At 40.2% G+C, this 14,893-nt stretch overlaps 1 protein-coding gene across 3 annotated transcripts in view; it reads right to left on the reverse strand.

The window, feature by feature from the left end:
• Positions 1-14,893, reverse strand: part of ADGRB3 (adhesion G protein-coupled receptor B3) — a 654,669-nt gene that overhangs the window by 328,178 nt on the left and 311,598 nt on the right. For all 3 annotated transcript variants that reach the window (XM_037012618.2, XM_037012617.2, XM_037012616.2), the window contains 2 exons: positions 8,465-8,533; positions 4,226-4,334 (listed from right to left, as the gene is read on the reverse strand). In XM_037012618.2, coding sequence (XP_036868513.2) covers positions 4,226-4,334; positions 8,465-8,533 — 178 coding nt within the window. The remainder of the gene's footprint in view (positions 1-4,225; positions 4,335-8,464; positions 8,534-14,893) is intronic.

Raw genomic sequence — 14,893 nt, forward strand, 5'->3', positions numbered from 1 at the left:
CCACTTACCTATGCAGCATATTTAGAAAATTTAGAATACAATTTTATAATAAACTGAGGCACACTGAAAATTTAAATATCTCTGTAGCATATCAATTTTTCACATGCATTCATTTATTCAGTAATTATGTAAACTATTTAAGAGTGTTTAGTCTTTCATAAATGCTCATTAACTTTCAATTATAATTATCATGTCGATATTGAATATGGAAAATAAATATCCTATTTAAGCTTAATTATTTTATAAACACATTGTTTTGTTTAATATCTTTGTAGAATATTTTTTCCAAGTCTTGTTAAACTTCGGGATGTTCTGTCTTTTGAGAAATTGATCCAAGGTATAGGCTTGCCCCCTCCCAGAATGAACACACGTGCGTTTATACTAAAGTGTTCTTAGGTTTTAGCATATAAGAGCATTTTATTTATCAAAAGCTGATGCAGGTAAAGACATTTTTCAGATAAAAGAAGCTTCAAAACTTTTCATTTGAACTATTTTTGAAGAAATTATTTCCAAGATATGTCACTCATTTTTCTGCCATCTTTATCAGATTATAGGAACTTGATGAATAAAAGTCATGATTGCTGCATAGGTTGCTGTGCTAAGTCTGAGAACTAATGTCCTCAGAGGTTGTTGCCTGAGAAAGGAGCCACACTCTGCTGCCTTCTTTCCTCCTTCTTTTTTCTTATGGCTTCATTATTTCAGCTCTTATATTTGCTATCTGTTTGCTTCCAACACTTCTGTCTCTGCTTCTGACTCATTCTATCTAAACCAAGAACCAGAGAACAGACATGCTGAAACTATACATAAAGTTGAAAAAAATATAGGCCAGCAAGGTTCTGAGACTCTCTTACTAAAGTATATGGTCTTTAGGATGTTTATTTTTGGCAATTCAACTCTGTCTCTTTCTTCAGAAACTTATCAAAATTCCAGAAAAGTGGAATGGCTATGCTTGTAAGCTTTATGAAAAGAAACAAACAAACAAACAAACTGCAATGTCTTTAAAGGATATGATGACTCTGTAAAGTTCTTAAAGGAGTCTTAATCCAAAAGGCTGAAGAGAATGGCTATAAGGAATAAGCAATCTTTCTTAGCTACTTCACCTTTATTTATTACTCACATGCTATGTGATCTGTGTGTGTGAACATGTGTGTGCACATGTGCTCAATATGAGTTTAATGTTGGATAATTAATGTTTGGACTTAGGATGTAAGACAAATTAATACCAACGTATTCATTTCACAATTTGCTACTATAAATTGTTCTCTGTATGTATCCTTGTCTAAAAGCCTTGGAAATATCAGACAAAACAGTATAGTTGTATTTTATATATACTAGTATCAAATTGGATAACATGAAGAACATGGGTAGTAAGTAATTATTTAAACCCAATTTGATTCTACTGGGTTGTGATGGTTAATGTTTTGTGTCAACTTGACTGGGCTAAAGGAAGCCCAGAGAGCTGGTAAAACATTACTTCTGGGTGTGTCTGTGAGGATATTTCTGGAGGAGACTAGCACTTGAGTCAGTAGACTGAGTCACTAAGATCTCCCTCACAGAGACAGGTGGGCATCCGCCAATCCGCTGAGGGCCAGAACTGAACAAAAAAGGCCGAGGAAGGGTGAAACCACATCCTGTGGAGCTGGAGCATCTGTCTTCTCTTTGCCCACCGACTCCTCGGATCAGGACATAGAAACCATTGGCTTTCCTGGTTCTCAGGCCTTCGGATTTGGGCTGGAGCTATAGTATCAGCTTCCCTGGCCTCCGGTTTGCAGACAGCAGCCTCCATAACTGCAGGAGTAAAACTCCCAGAATAATTCTCTTTCTGTATGTTTATATATGCTATTGATTCTGCTTGTCTGGAGACCCCTAATATATAGATACACTTTGGAAAACTAGATATTATTGAGAATAACCTCCTTCCGGTCATCAAGCTATAGTAAGTCAATCCTGGATGAGTATTTTGGGGGAAATCAACTATAAGTAAGATCTCTCTTGGGTGGTACAATAATGCTTGGGACAATCATTCACAGAACAGACCTTTCTTTAACGGGTAGTGGGAGGGCCAAACCTTCACGCTGCCCTTACACTGACTGAAGGCATTATAAAGAAATGTTGCCTTTATTGGCAGAATTAAATTGCTTTGCATTACTATAATTAGTGTACTTCTTAAAGTTTAGTAATGATGAAGGAAGTATGCAGACCTAGATAACACAATGTAGAAATAATAATAATAATGAAAAAAATAACAAATGTTTCAAATATACTAGTTTGTTAAGTTAAAAAAGGTAAAGAGGAATAAATGTTTACAATTTATGGACACTTGTGGAATTTTTATAGTAAATAGTACTAGAGAGAATCTCTTCACACCGCCTACTTTAAATCCAATTTGAAGTTTACTGGACTCCGAGACTGGCTTTGGGTTTTACAGGTTTTTTCCAAATGCATTCGGAACAAAAGCCGTTATCGATCTGATAACACTTCTCATTAGGAAGTACATGTTAACATTTACACAAAGAAAAGAAAACAGTGGTTCTTGGTCTTTTCCCCTCAGTTTTTCTTGTAAGTCACTCTGTGAATCTCTGCCCAGGCACAGCACCCCTGGGGTTCCTTCCTCTCCGGGGACGCCTAAGGTCTCTAGCAGAGTGAGTCCAGCTCCAACCATCAGCGACTCCACAGTCACCCCAGGCTCTTCCTCCCACGGGCCCAGAAACTCAGAGCTTCACAGCTTGGCATGCCACTCCTTTTCCTACGGACTTTACCCATTCTGTCTTTGCCCAAACACTTTTGCATGGACATTTTATTTGGATTTTCTCTGATTTCTGAATCCCTTCTTTAATGAAGATACTATTTTTTGACCCCATTTTCTTCTCATTGCTCACGGCAAGAGAACTCACTCCATTCTCGGTCTAGAACAAGCTGCTCAACACCCACTGTGGGAAAGCCTGACGCTGAGTGAAGATGCCGCGTGGCCACGTGACTGTCTCCACGTGAGGACTCTTTGGTTTCATAGGTTCTCTTCAGCTGAAGAATATTATTGGTAGTTAGCTACCAACTATTACAACTTGAGGTCACCTTGGGGGAAGATATCCTAGGATCACTAAAGTTCCTATAAGATTAGAGGACCTTCAGAATAAATCATGTATGAAATGAACCACCAAAACCCTTAATCATTAAAAAAATATATATATATATGTTCTGCACCAGTTGAATTCTCCTAGTTAATCCCCCTACCAAGTTACATCTCTTCCTGATCCATAAACTAAAGCTTAAACATCGCATGCATAAGTCTGTGAGTTAAGATACATTTATTTGAACACATTATCATCTATAGTTTGGTGATCTTTATATGCAGATGACTACAGCATGACAAATGAAAGAAAATCTTTCTGAATCACAGCAGCATCATGAGAGGAAGTTTTAAAGAAATGAGAAAACTGTAAATCTGTATCAATTCAATGCATATAATACTTAGGAAGACTATTTCTTTGCTCTGATCTGTTTTTTTAGCTATAAAGAGGAATGTGCCATTTGGTTAACATTAACTGTTGCTGGTTCAATGCAATTGTGGCGCTGTACGAGTGCATGTAGGTTATGTTTTTCTCTCTATTCCCCTTTCTATACTTCCCTCCCTAATTTCAGAGGCAACTAAAGGAAGAAGTATTACTTTACATATTCCAGCATTACAGAGTCCACTACACAGGGATCTCAGAGATGCGCCCCCTCCCAGAAGCTACTCGGGCATGACCGTGACCCTCACAGGTACTCACGCATTCCACAGCTCTGCCTAGTCAGCACTTTCTTGGGACAACCAGCAAGAAAGTAACTTGACATCCTTTTAAACTATGTATGGAACATTACGAAGACTCATTTTTTAAAAAACATACTAGAAGATATATATTTTCAACATTTGATTGGATAGCAAAGGACATTCATCAAATGGAGAGAGCAGCTCATATTCCCCTTTCCATATACATGTGCTGATGAGCACAAGATAAACGCTATATGAATTCACACGAGTGCATACAGATGCGTGCAAATATGTGTGTGTAAAATACACAGGTGGTTGGGCCCATCTAAAAATCAGACACCAAGTATCCATAATACATTACTCACATATACTTAAAGACATGAACAATGGATATTACACTGAAAAATGTATGGCTTAGATACTTGCAATTTTTTTTTTAATTTCAGTAAAATTTGGGGAAAATATCCTATTTCTTACCTACATTTCCAGTCATTAAGTATGAATTCTGAAAGTCCATCATCCCCATTCCAACAATGTGTATAAAATCTTCAATCACCTGCATTAACTCTATTGAGCCTGGATAAATCTACAAAAAAAAACAAAGGTTGGAATAAAAAGTTTATATAATGGAATTTTAAAAATCCAGTAAATGAGGTCATAAATAAGCTCTAGTAAAATGAAGAAATGTCTGCAACAGCAACAGTGGTGTTTTTGGACTAATAGTTGAGAATGGCACCAGGTATCACAGAGCAAGAACTTCAGAGGTGATATGATGCAGTGATGAATCCTCCATAAATCTAAGGAAACTCAAAATATCTAACAAATTGCATACTTAGAAACAGCAAGTCTCCAGTTTTGATGGGCTCCTTTCCTCACTTAAACATACTGGAACAAAGTCTGAAATTTGGGAGCTTTTTACATTTTTTCCTTAACATCTGTATTATGGGCATTGGGAGAAGAAATTAGTACTGCCATCATGAAGATGTTTACAAAGTTATTAATTTCACCGCAAAATAACTAAATATCTAGGGGGATGCAAATAACTAAATATCTAGGGGGAGACATTTATTTCCAATCATTATAATAGCCATGGTATGAATAACAATGTTAGCAATGATTTCAGGATGGACATAAATGTGCTTTATGTGTCCATATACACTTCCCAACACCATGCCACCTCACAAGGACAAATGTTTTCTTAAAGACAACCCGATTCTGGCAGTGGCTCATGGCATGTGGAAACTGGAGACCATTTAAAATGTCACGTGAATTTTAGCATGTGTAACCCGTGGTGCTTATAAAGGCAGGTTGCATCGTATAACCATATTAGAGCAGAAAGTCTTTTGAAGTGAGGTTCATTTCTTTTAGCCATTCAGCACCGCAGGAGCACACAGCAATGAAAAAAATCAAGTAGATTAGACAGTTTTACTGGTTTTGTGTATGTGCAAAGGCCAGTGTAGAAGGGGAAGAGACACCGATTAGCAGGAAAGCATTCAGTAAGAGCTGGAAGGGGTTGGGTGGAGGAGGAAGACGTGCTAGGCAGGGCGGACGGCAGGCAGAGTGTGTGCATTTTACAGGAGCTCGTAACTGTACCCATCTAAAAATCAGACACCCAGGATGCACATTTTTCTTCATATACCTGATGATATGAACAATGACTATTACACTTAGAAATGTACAGCATAGATAGCTGCATTTTTCTTTAATTTCAGAAAGATTTTGGGAGAAACGTTATGTCTTTCCTACACTTCCAATCATTATTTGCATTCTGAAAGTTCAATTAGCAGCACTCCAAAAATGTGCTCTGCATTTCCATCAGCTCCAAGCTTCCTGTTAACTACTCTATTTTTTTTTGGTCTGCTTTTGTGTAGGCATACGTGCATATGAGTATGGGTGGTGGAAGGGTAAATACAAATTAAAAATGAGAGGCTTAATTTTCCCTGTTGAAAATAAGAAGACTCCCTCTTCCAGTTCTTTGCTCCCCTATCCCTCTTCTTAGAGTATTTACTTTAGAAAATTAATAATCGTTAAGTTCATTCTCTGGTTCTTTGACATGTATGTGAATCTTTTTCAAAGCTAAATAGTCTCTTACCAGATTAAAAATTAGGAATGTCTCTCTGAAATGTAATCACCAAGGGAGACAGTGCCTCTCTCTCAGTGTTTGTGATAGTCTAACTTCAGCAGGAGCCCTGCTCTACGTTGCAAAACTTTCAGTCATTAAGATACAAGAAGCTTATTTTTTCTTTGAATAAGGGCAATTTCTTAACAAGTGCTCACCCCAATTACCAGCAAATCTAGGATGAACTGTGCATAACAAATGGTGCTGCTAAAGCTTCCTACCAAAGGACAAGTTGTTTGTCTTGAGGACACATTGCAATGGACTGTGTCTGGTGGGCTACACACAAGGTGAGAATCCTTTTTGTCTGCAATTTCTTAGTGGGTTGCCTGTGATGCGCATCACATTCTGGACTAAACACTTATCCAATAATAAAACTGCTTCCTTTTTTTTTTTTTCTACCTTTGTGGAGAAGGTTTCTAGGCTGGCAGAAGATTTTAATTGTGTTTTCCCAACAGTAGCCAACTGTTGTAGAGCAGGGGTTGGTAAATTTATTTCTGTAAAGCACCAGACAGTGAGTATGTTAGGCTTTGTGCAGCATGGGGTCTCTGTTGGAACAACTCAACTCAATCTCTGTCCTTGTTGCGCCAAAGCAGCAGCCATATGTCAGCGACAGGGTGTAGCTATACGGCCAAACTGTACACAAAGCAGCTGGACGTGTCAGGCTGGAAGCGGCTTGCTTGCTAAGTTTACCCACTCCTGCTGTAGAAAAACTTGAATTTTCAGTATAATAAGGAAATACAGAGCATAGTATCATGACTGAAATTGAAATGGCCTGTCTTGACTGCAATGGACTCGTCCATTCCAGCTATGATGAAGGCATATAGAATAGTGCATATGGAGTATAGTCTTTTTCCCACTAGCATAGTTTTATCTTTTATAACCTGGGCCAATGTGCAGAAAACATGTTCTACAATGACCCTATTTGTTGCCCAAAAGTGTAAATTTTGTTTGCGAAACCTTCTGATGTCAATATTCACTACTTGATTCAGCTGGTTTTCCAAACGCACCCAGACCTGTGTTTTATAATTTGTTTTGTTGTAGCTATTCCTTTAAAAGGAGATAAAGGGACATCTAAGGAATTATCTTTGGTAGGTTTTAAACAACTCTTATTTCCATGGACTTCCCCCTTTGTGCCATAATCTCGGAGACTCATTTACTATGTAACTGCATTTATGAAAATAACTTTCAGTAAAAGCTATAAAATTGTTGTTGGCGAATATCATATAGTTATAAAAGCATTAGGGGTCATCACTACTAAAAAAAGTATTTAAAAGATAAGAATATGTAGCTAAGTCAAAAATCACAAGTAAACAGAGGGACTAAGGACTCAGGATTTTCCATTGATGAGAAGTTCTGCCACCATTTGTTCTGTGTTCACATTGGGACCTTGCAGTAAATAACACCATCTGATGAACTGCAGTCTTATTTAAAATAGGGTTTATACATTTGTTTTATATATACCCATAATTAATAGTCTCCAGCATTCTAGAGAATTGTGCTTAGTCTCTGCAGCTGTGGTCTAAGGAAAGACATAGTGAGTGAATGAAGCTCTCCGCCGAGAACAAATATATAATTCAAACAAGTAGAAAGGGATAGATTTGGGGTCTTAATCGAAGGAGTGATTTTTCTTTTTCTTGAGATGGCCAGAAGCACAGAATTTGTACCTGATAATAAGGCGGATCCCCACAGGACTATTTTTAGAGCTCCTGTCACAGTAGGAATCTAGGGTATGCTTTACTCCTGCAGGCCCAGTACATGATCACAGAGAGAGAAAGAGGCAGATGGCTCACTTGAACCTCAGTTAAGATATTTATTTTCAAGATTGCATTGTTCTCTTGGAATTTTTAATTAGGGTCAAGTTGAAAACTTAAAGAAGTTTAACATTCAGTTAAAATAAATTTCCATTGAGTTTTTTAAAAACATGCTTATTCTCCCTTTCTTAACCTCTAACCCACTTTTCCAGTAATTTTGAAAAAATGTTATTAACCATATGTCAGCGTAGCACAAATGGCAGTGCAAGGCATTTTAAAACAACAACTAAACCTATAAGATCACTTGCTACACTGCTCATGCATGCATAGCAGAAAGGGACAGAAAAAAGCAGAATACAATTATTTTTATGAGAATTCATCTTTATAGCTCTTGGCTTTGAATTAAAATGCACATCTGTATACATGATCCAGAGTATATGTAGGGATGCAGTACATGCAAATGATTTTACTAGTGAGTAACCTATAGTTTAATTGGCAATATGTGCTTTTCGATTTGTTCTTTTTTCCATAGTCTGTAGGTAGGAAAGAAACAAGTTGGCAAGTCATGTAGTTTTCATGTACTAATACCTCAAAATTATAAATTACTTAAACCTGCTCAGTTTGTTCATATTTATAAATATCACTCATTTCATTGATTTTTCAATTTATCATTGAATTTTATGATAAGTCACTCATTTTCTCTAAAGTTAGTATGATATAATCTGGAATGATTTTTCAAAGTCTCCTTTTATGTTCTTGGAACAGCAAGCCATTAATTTCTCCACTTATTTTTAAAACTTTACTTAGACAACTTCACCTTAAATTTTGAAATAACTCCAGCCTTACCTGCTGTGCATCTTCCCACTTCTCCTTGTTTTCTTCATCAAGAAGGTTGCTAACTATTTGAAAGAAGTTCTGTAAATTAAATTAGATAAAAGGTTGAGTGTTACATGAGAGAATATACGTTTCGAAAACATCCGTTTGAACTGATGATGTGGTAAGAATATAAATGCTTTGCAATATTGTTTTATGACCCCAATATATTATTCTAGAAGATCTCTGAGGACCCTTTCTCAATACTGTAATTCTGGGATTTCTATGTAACTTCACATATACACCTCAGGAGACATCAGAATAGGTAAAATACTTATTTTAACTTACACCTTCCTGTTCATTGTAATCTCTATAAATTATTCTGCCACACTACTGTATAATCATTCCTTACAAATAAGTGTTCTCCCTTCTGTAATGAAGGTGTCTTAAATTTATCTTTTTACAAGCTATCCAGTAATTGTGAAACATGACCGCTACTTATACCACCGTTTTGAAGAGCATCACAGTGACATAGACTATGCGCAAAGGTGACACAAATGACAGGCTTACTGCCTGAATCCTGGCTCTGCCCTTTCTGGCTAATTTTCTTTAACTTTTACAACTGCCTATTGCAAGATTACATGAAGTTTCCTAAGTATTTGGCATATAGCACACAGTAAGTGCTCAATGAATCTTAATTATTTAAAATTATTATCCTTTACTCTGACTTTTGTGACTTGGGGGTCACAGAAAACTTAAGAAGTATAAAGTGACCTCATGAATTTGCTTTATGCCACAAGGATGACGGTCCCTAAGTTGTGTCCTGAAGGCCTGTCCCTTCCACCAGGTCTGTGTGTACTTTAGCAGAAGCCTGGTCTCATCTGACACATGAGTCAGCGCAGGACTCCTGTGAGTGGAAACAACCACAGTTTTTTAGCCTCATCAACCTTCCTCCCTATCTAGCTTTTCAAAACGGGCTGTTATCCTAATTTCAAATAAAGTCACCTGGGTGTTTTAAGAAGAAAAACAAACCAGCCTCATTTCCTCTTCTCTTGTGTTTTGCAGCTGTTTGTATCTATATTTAATTGCCCTATTTGTGCTATTTATTTTAATAGTTCCTAGCAATCTCATGATCGAGACATCTTTGAAGCCATAACCTCTATAAAAGTTTACAGAATATTTTATGCAACTCTTCAAACTGCATGTCTGTTTGAGACTCATTTTCAATTCGTTTAACTTTTTTGTACTACCAGCCATTTTTTCCACCTAGAACTTCCTGGTTGGAGTGGTAGCATTGCAGGGCTTAATCCATTGAGCTGTAACTCTACCTATGGGCAGAAAGAACTGACCTTCTGAGTTCTCCAATTGCCAGTGGCTGGTTAACTCAGTAGGGGACATGGTGCTAATGAGGCAGAAGCTGGAGATTTCATCCCCGTACCTGCCAGTTAGCTGTGCAGAGGTCCATGGCCGTGGTCTGCGTGCTAACCCCGGCCAGCTTCCATACAAAATGCACGCAGCTAATAACAAGAGACACCAAGAGAACCGACGCAATTTGTGAAAATGTGTCTCCATTTCTGGGAAAACATTTCACAAAGCATGTTTGCTGAAAGCAGGTCAGTGGCTCTGCACTGCATATAAAGGCCAGTGAGCACACATCATTCCTTCATCAAAATGATCAACTCAGAGGTCAGCCTTTCTTTTATCACCAAAGGGAGTACATAAAAACACACAAACACACAAATTATTAAAATATACATTCAAATAACCAAACAGAGAGTATAAGAAATGTTTTACAACATTTTCCAAGGCCAATAAATCACTTCCCTAAATCAGTGTGAAAGAACAGTACACACTGTCAGTAGGATTAGGGGGTGATCATTTGTGGGCCTGTGCAGGGGCTCAGTGAGTTAAGCCGGAACATCTCAGGAGGCGAAAGGTGGTGAACATTCACGGGGAGCATGAGCCCTTCTTGTCTGTCAGTGCATCCTCAGCACATACCCAGCCTGGTTCATAGCAAACACTTAGTAAAGCCCTACCGTGAAGGAAATAATGCAGTTACAAAGTCAGTACACCTCCGACTCTCTAACAAGACTCAAGCATCGCTCCTCTGAGCTCCCCCTGCTCGAATCTGTCTAACATTGAAAACATTGTGCATATCAATTTACTGTGACATTTGCTCAGACTGATAGAACAGAGCAGAACCAAACAGAAAACCGTTGTGAAGAGGGGACCCGTAACATCTCAGGCCACTTGATTGATGTTTTGAGAAAAGTATGAAGCAGCTTCTAGGGCAGTGGGTCCAGTGCTTGCCAGAGTCCTTGAGGAGCTCTGCTAATTGCCACAGTACCTCTCCTGATGGTTCATGGCTCAGCACACTTCTGTCGGCCCCTGAGTTGCATCTGACGGCAGGTTTCTGTTTTATTTTGCCTTCATCGGCCCTGCTATCTGTGGCCTAAACTGACTTGAAAGAGTAGGATGTCCTTGGCAGCGTCTGAGTTTGAAGCCTGAACTAGGCAATGTGGTTTAAAATCGCCCTACCATCTAATAACTGTGTTCCCGGGCTGATGTTGCCCTCTACGCTTTCCTTCTGCAACCTGTAAGAGAGAAATGGTAATGGCTGTCTGGCAGAGTAGTTGTAAGGGTTGGAGCTAATTTCTTAGCATGATATCTGACACATGGTAAGTGCTCAATATATGGCAGCTTTAGGATATTACTCCCTTTGTGTTATCTTTTTTATGACTGGCGGCATGATTTGTATTTATGGCCACATTACAGCGAATGTGCACCTATAACGCTGCTACAGACTTTCACAATCAGTGGTGCTCTCCCGTTTCCTCTTTGATGGTCTCTTCCTGTCTGAGGAATATGCACAGCCCAGAGCTTACTCACCACTAACCTCAGGGCTTATAATTTGTCCAGCAGAAACTCTCCTTCCTAAGAATGCACCCTGCAGGGGTGGCGGGCGGGTGCAGTGTTGTCAGTATCAATCACCTACTGCAGGAGAGGCGCTGTGCCAAATGGTGTGGTACACAAGGTCAGGGGGCATGACTCTGCTTTACTTTTTCAAGATGCATGATGAAAATCAGTGCAGTAAATGTGTGTAAAGAGAAGCATAAATGTTTCTGCCACACTCGAAGTGTAAGTCCTAGATCCAGGCATATGAAATGAGAAGGACACTGTGTTTTGTGGAAAGTGGTAAATGACTCCTTGCTCTACATCTTATTGGCTTCCACTTAATGCATTTCTCATGGACTGTATCCTATTTTCTATAAGCACAGTGAAGTGTATCTTAGCACTGAGCATTTGCTTAATTCCTTATGATATAGAGTTGTAGGTGAGGCTAGTGATTTGAGCTATTTGACCCACAGGAAATGCGTTTGCCTCCTCAAAACCCAGCAGCAAAATGCCTGGACACTGCGAGGAAAGGGCAAGTGCTAAAGAAGACTTAACAGTGCAGAACTGAGAGCTTTAAGGAATCCTGGTGGACCTGACTAGAAATAGTGGGGGGCCAAGAAAGGTTTAAAGGCTAAACAGGGAAGCAGGCACCGGCTATTAGGGTAAGGACACACAGCACGGAGAGGCCACCGATTCTGTGACTGGCAGCTTCAAGGCCACGCACGATCTGGCCCCTTCCGGTCTCTCCAACTGCGCCTGCAGCTCCCCAGCCCCGTGCTCTGTATACTCCAGGGGCGCTGGACTCCATGCAGCCCAGACTCTTCTGCCCAGCCCCCAACCTGCACACTGCTGATCCCTTTCTTCAGCTGTTCTACTTCCTGTTCTTACTGAAAACACCCTTTCTAGATTTATATGCAATTTCCTCAAAAAGGATTTATAAGATCACCGCTACTGCCTAAGTACACAAGGTCTGCAAATTCTCTTTTACCTTTGATTTAAATCAGTGGACATTTTTTATTTTGCATTTACCAATGCTTGGTAAAAAAATCCATGGAGAAAGGAAACAGCCAGTGCATAATCAATCATGAAAATATGTGAAGAGGTTATATCTACCATAAGGGGCGCGTGTTCTCTCTTGTTATCCTGCTTTCCCAAATGCAGAGTGAATTAGTAGGACAGTCTGTGACTTCACTCCCACCTCTACATCCATGCATGGCCACTCAGCAGAACTACCCTGCATTTAGCCCAGGGTGAATAAATTGCCCTCCATCCTAACATAAAGGAGGGCAGTAATGCAGGCAGCCTGCTGTACAACACCTGCTTACGGGTGGTAAACATCTGACACATCGTTGCACTGTATAGTCTTCTTCTGAAGTACATCACGATTTTTAATTACGATATTTGTATGACGATCAGTTTAGGGCATTTTCCAGCAGCCTGTGATCTAGTTGGAATTATTTCTAGCTTGTTCACTCTTGTGCTCCACTCTTGTAATAGGCAAAGGTAAATACTCAAGTATTTCAAACTGATTAGTTGCAATGTCCACTGTGTATAAGACAGTGGGTTAGGCACTGGAGAATTAAAAAAAAAAATCAGTGGCCCCCCCCCCCCCACAATTTGCTGCTTCCTTTCCAACTCAACACCTTCCTCTGCCAATCAGCTGATGCTCTCACTATATGAAGAGAAGGAGATATGACACTTGTTTTTACAGATAAGAGAACAGGTTATCCTGAATAAATGTGAGATCCAACTCTTCCTATTTAAAACAGCCTTCTGAGGTCTCAAGGCCACACTGAACACAGACACATAATTTTGAGATATTGTAGGAGCTGATGAATGGAGGAGCAGCACCTGTGGAAGTTGGACTGCTGAGACCCGGCGACAACCGAGGAAGGAGCCTCCTCTCCCATAAATATAGCTCACGCTTTGCCAAGCACAGAAAGCCTCCCCATGCCCCACTAACGCCACCCCATCCCCGGCAGAATGCGTTTGGCAGCACGATCGCTGCTCTGCTCACAGAAGAACAGCCCAAGGACAGTTACGAACACATAACCCAGGCGGCAAAGCGGAGGGCGCTTGGCAAGGAGGCAGGCAGGAGAAAGGGGCATCACTAGGGGATGGCATCGGCGCCCCAAGCAGTCACTGTGAAGACCTAAAGGGAGGTGGTGGATTTGCCAATGGGAAGGTGAGGAGAGACGTGGAAAACACTGGAGAAGCAGAAAAGTATTTACGTATTTGAGAAATATTTATTGAGCACGTACCGTATACCTGGCACTGTTCTACGTGCTGGGAATACATGAGCGAGGCACACCGGGGCTCCTGTCCTTACAGAGCCCACACTGTAGTGGGTAGAAAAGGCAATAAATGAGAAAATAAATAACTGCCTAGGATGCTTTCAGATGGTGATACCAAGCCAAAATAATTTATGGGGATAGAGGGTTGGGGAGTTGTGTGCGTGTGTGTTTATGCAACACTGCTTAAGGCTGAATGGTCAGCTGGAAAGACTCCTGAAAGTGACAGCTGACCTGAAATCAGAGTATTAGAAGAGGACAGATGGAAGGAGACCCGAGGAAGGAAGTTCCAGGAAAACACGGGGAAGACCAAGTGCAAATTCCCTGGGTAGGTGGGACAGTTTGGAGAAGCTAAGAAACAGAAAGGAAGCCAGTAGAGCTGGGGTGATCTTGAACAGGGGGCTGGGTGGGAAGGAGAAGAGAGAATAGTAACACAGGGTGTAAAAGATAGGCAAGGAATCAGACCAAGTGGGGTCTTGATCCTCTGCTAGTTAGATGGCATGAGGTTCATTAGAAATAAAAATCTAACACTGCTGCAGGGAGAACAAAGTGTAGCAGAGCAAGGGTGAGTGTAGGGAGGGCAGAAAGTAGTCGCCCCTTTTTATTGAAGCCAGAGAGCATGGCGGCTTGTCTAAGGGGCCCAGCATGACCCAGCGACAGATTGCCCGGGAGGGAAGGTACAGAAGCAAAGATGGGTCTTTGGTTCCTGGCTCAGGCAACTCTGGGCAACGTTGCAGTCAGACACGCCAAAGAGCACAGAAGAAACAGCAGAGCGGCAAAAAGGGAGTGAGCTTGGGTTTATCAGGCTGAGAATGAGGAAACCATAATGCAGCTAAAAGCAGAGCTAGAAGAGAAACTATAATATAGCTAAAACACGGGTGATAGACTAGAGGAAGAGAAGTCAGTAAGAGAGATGAGAGGTGAGGGGGTAGAAGAGAAGCAGGAGTGACATAAAATTTATTCAGAAACAGACTCTCCACTGGGGAGATTAATCTCCAGGAGACGGACTAAGCATTTCACAAGGTAAAAATCCAAAGAGATTTTACAGCATCTCACTATGCTGATGGACAGTGACTGTGAAGGGGGATGTGGCGGGGACTTGGTGAAGGGGGGAGCCTAGTAAACATAATGTTCTTCATGTAATTATAGATTAATGATACCAAAATTAAAAAAAAAATCCAAAGAGAGCTCAAGATGTGGTGCAGTCAATCTCATGTATCTTTACAGCCTCTATGCATTTGGCCAATGGCCTTGACACAAGTCCATGAACACACCT

This window comes from Manis javanica, chromosome 16 (genome assembly GCF_040802235.1).
Source record: "Manis javanica isolate MJ-LG chromosome 16, MJ_LKY, whole genome shotgun sequence".
NCBI lineage: Eukaryota > Metazoa > Chordata > Mammalia > Pholidota > Manidae > Manis > Manis javanica.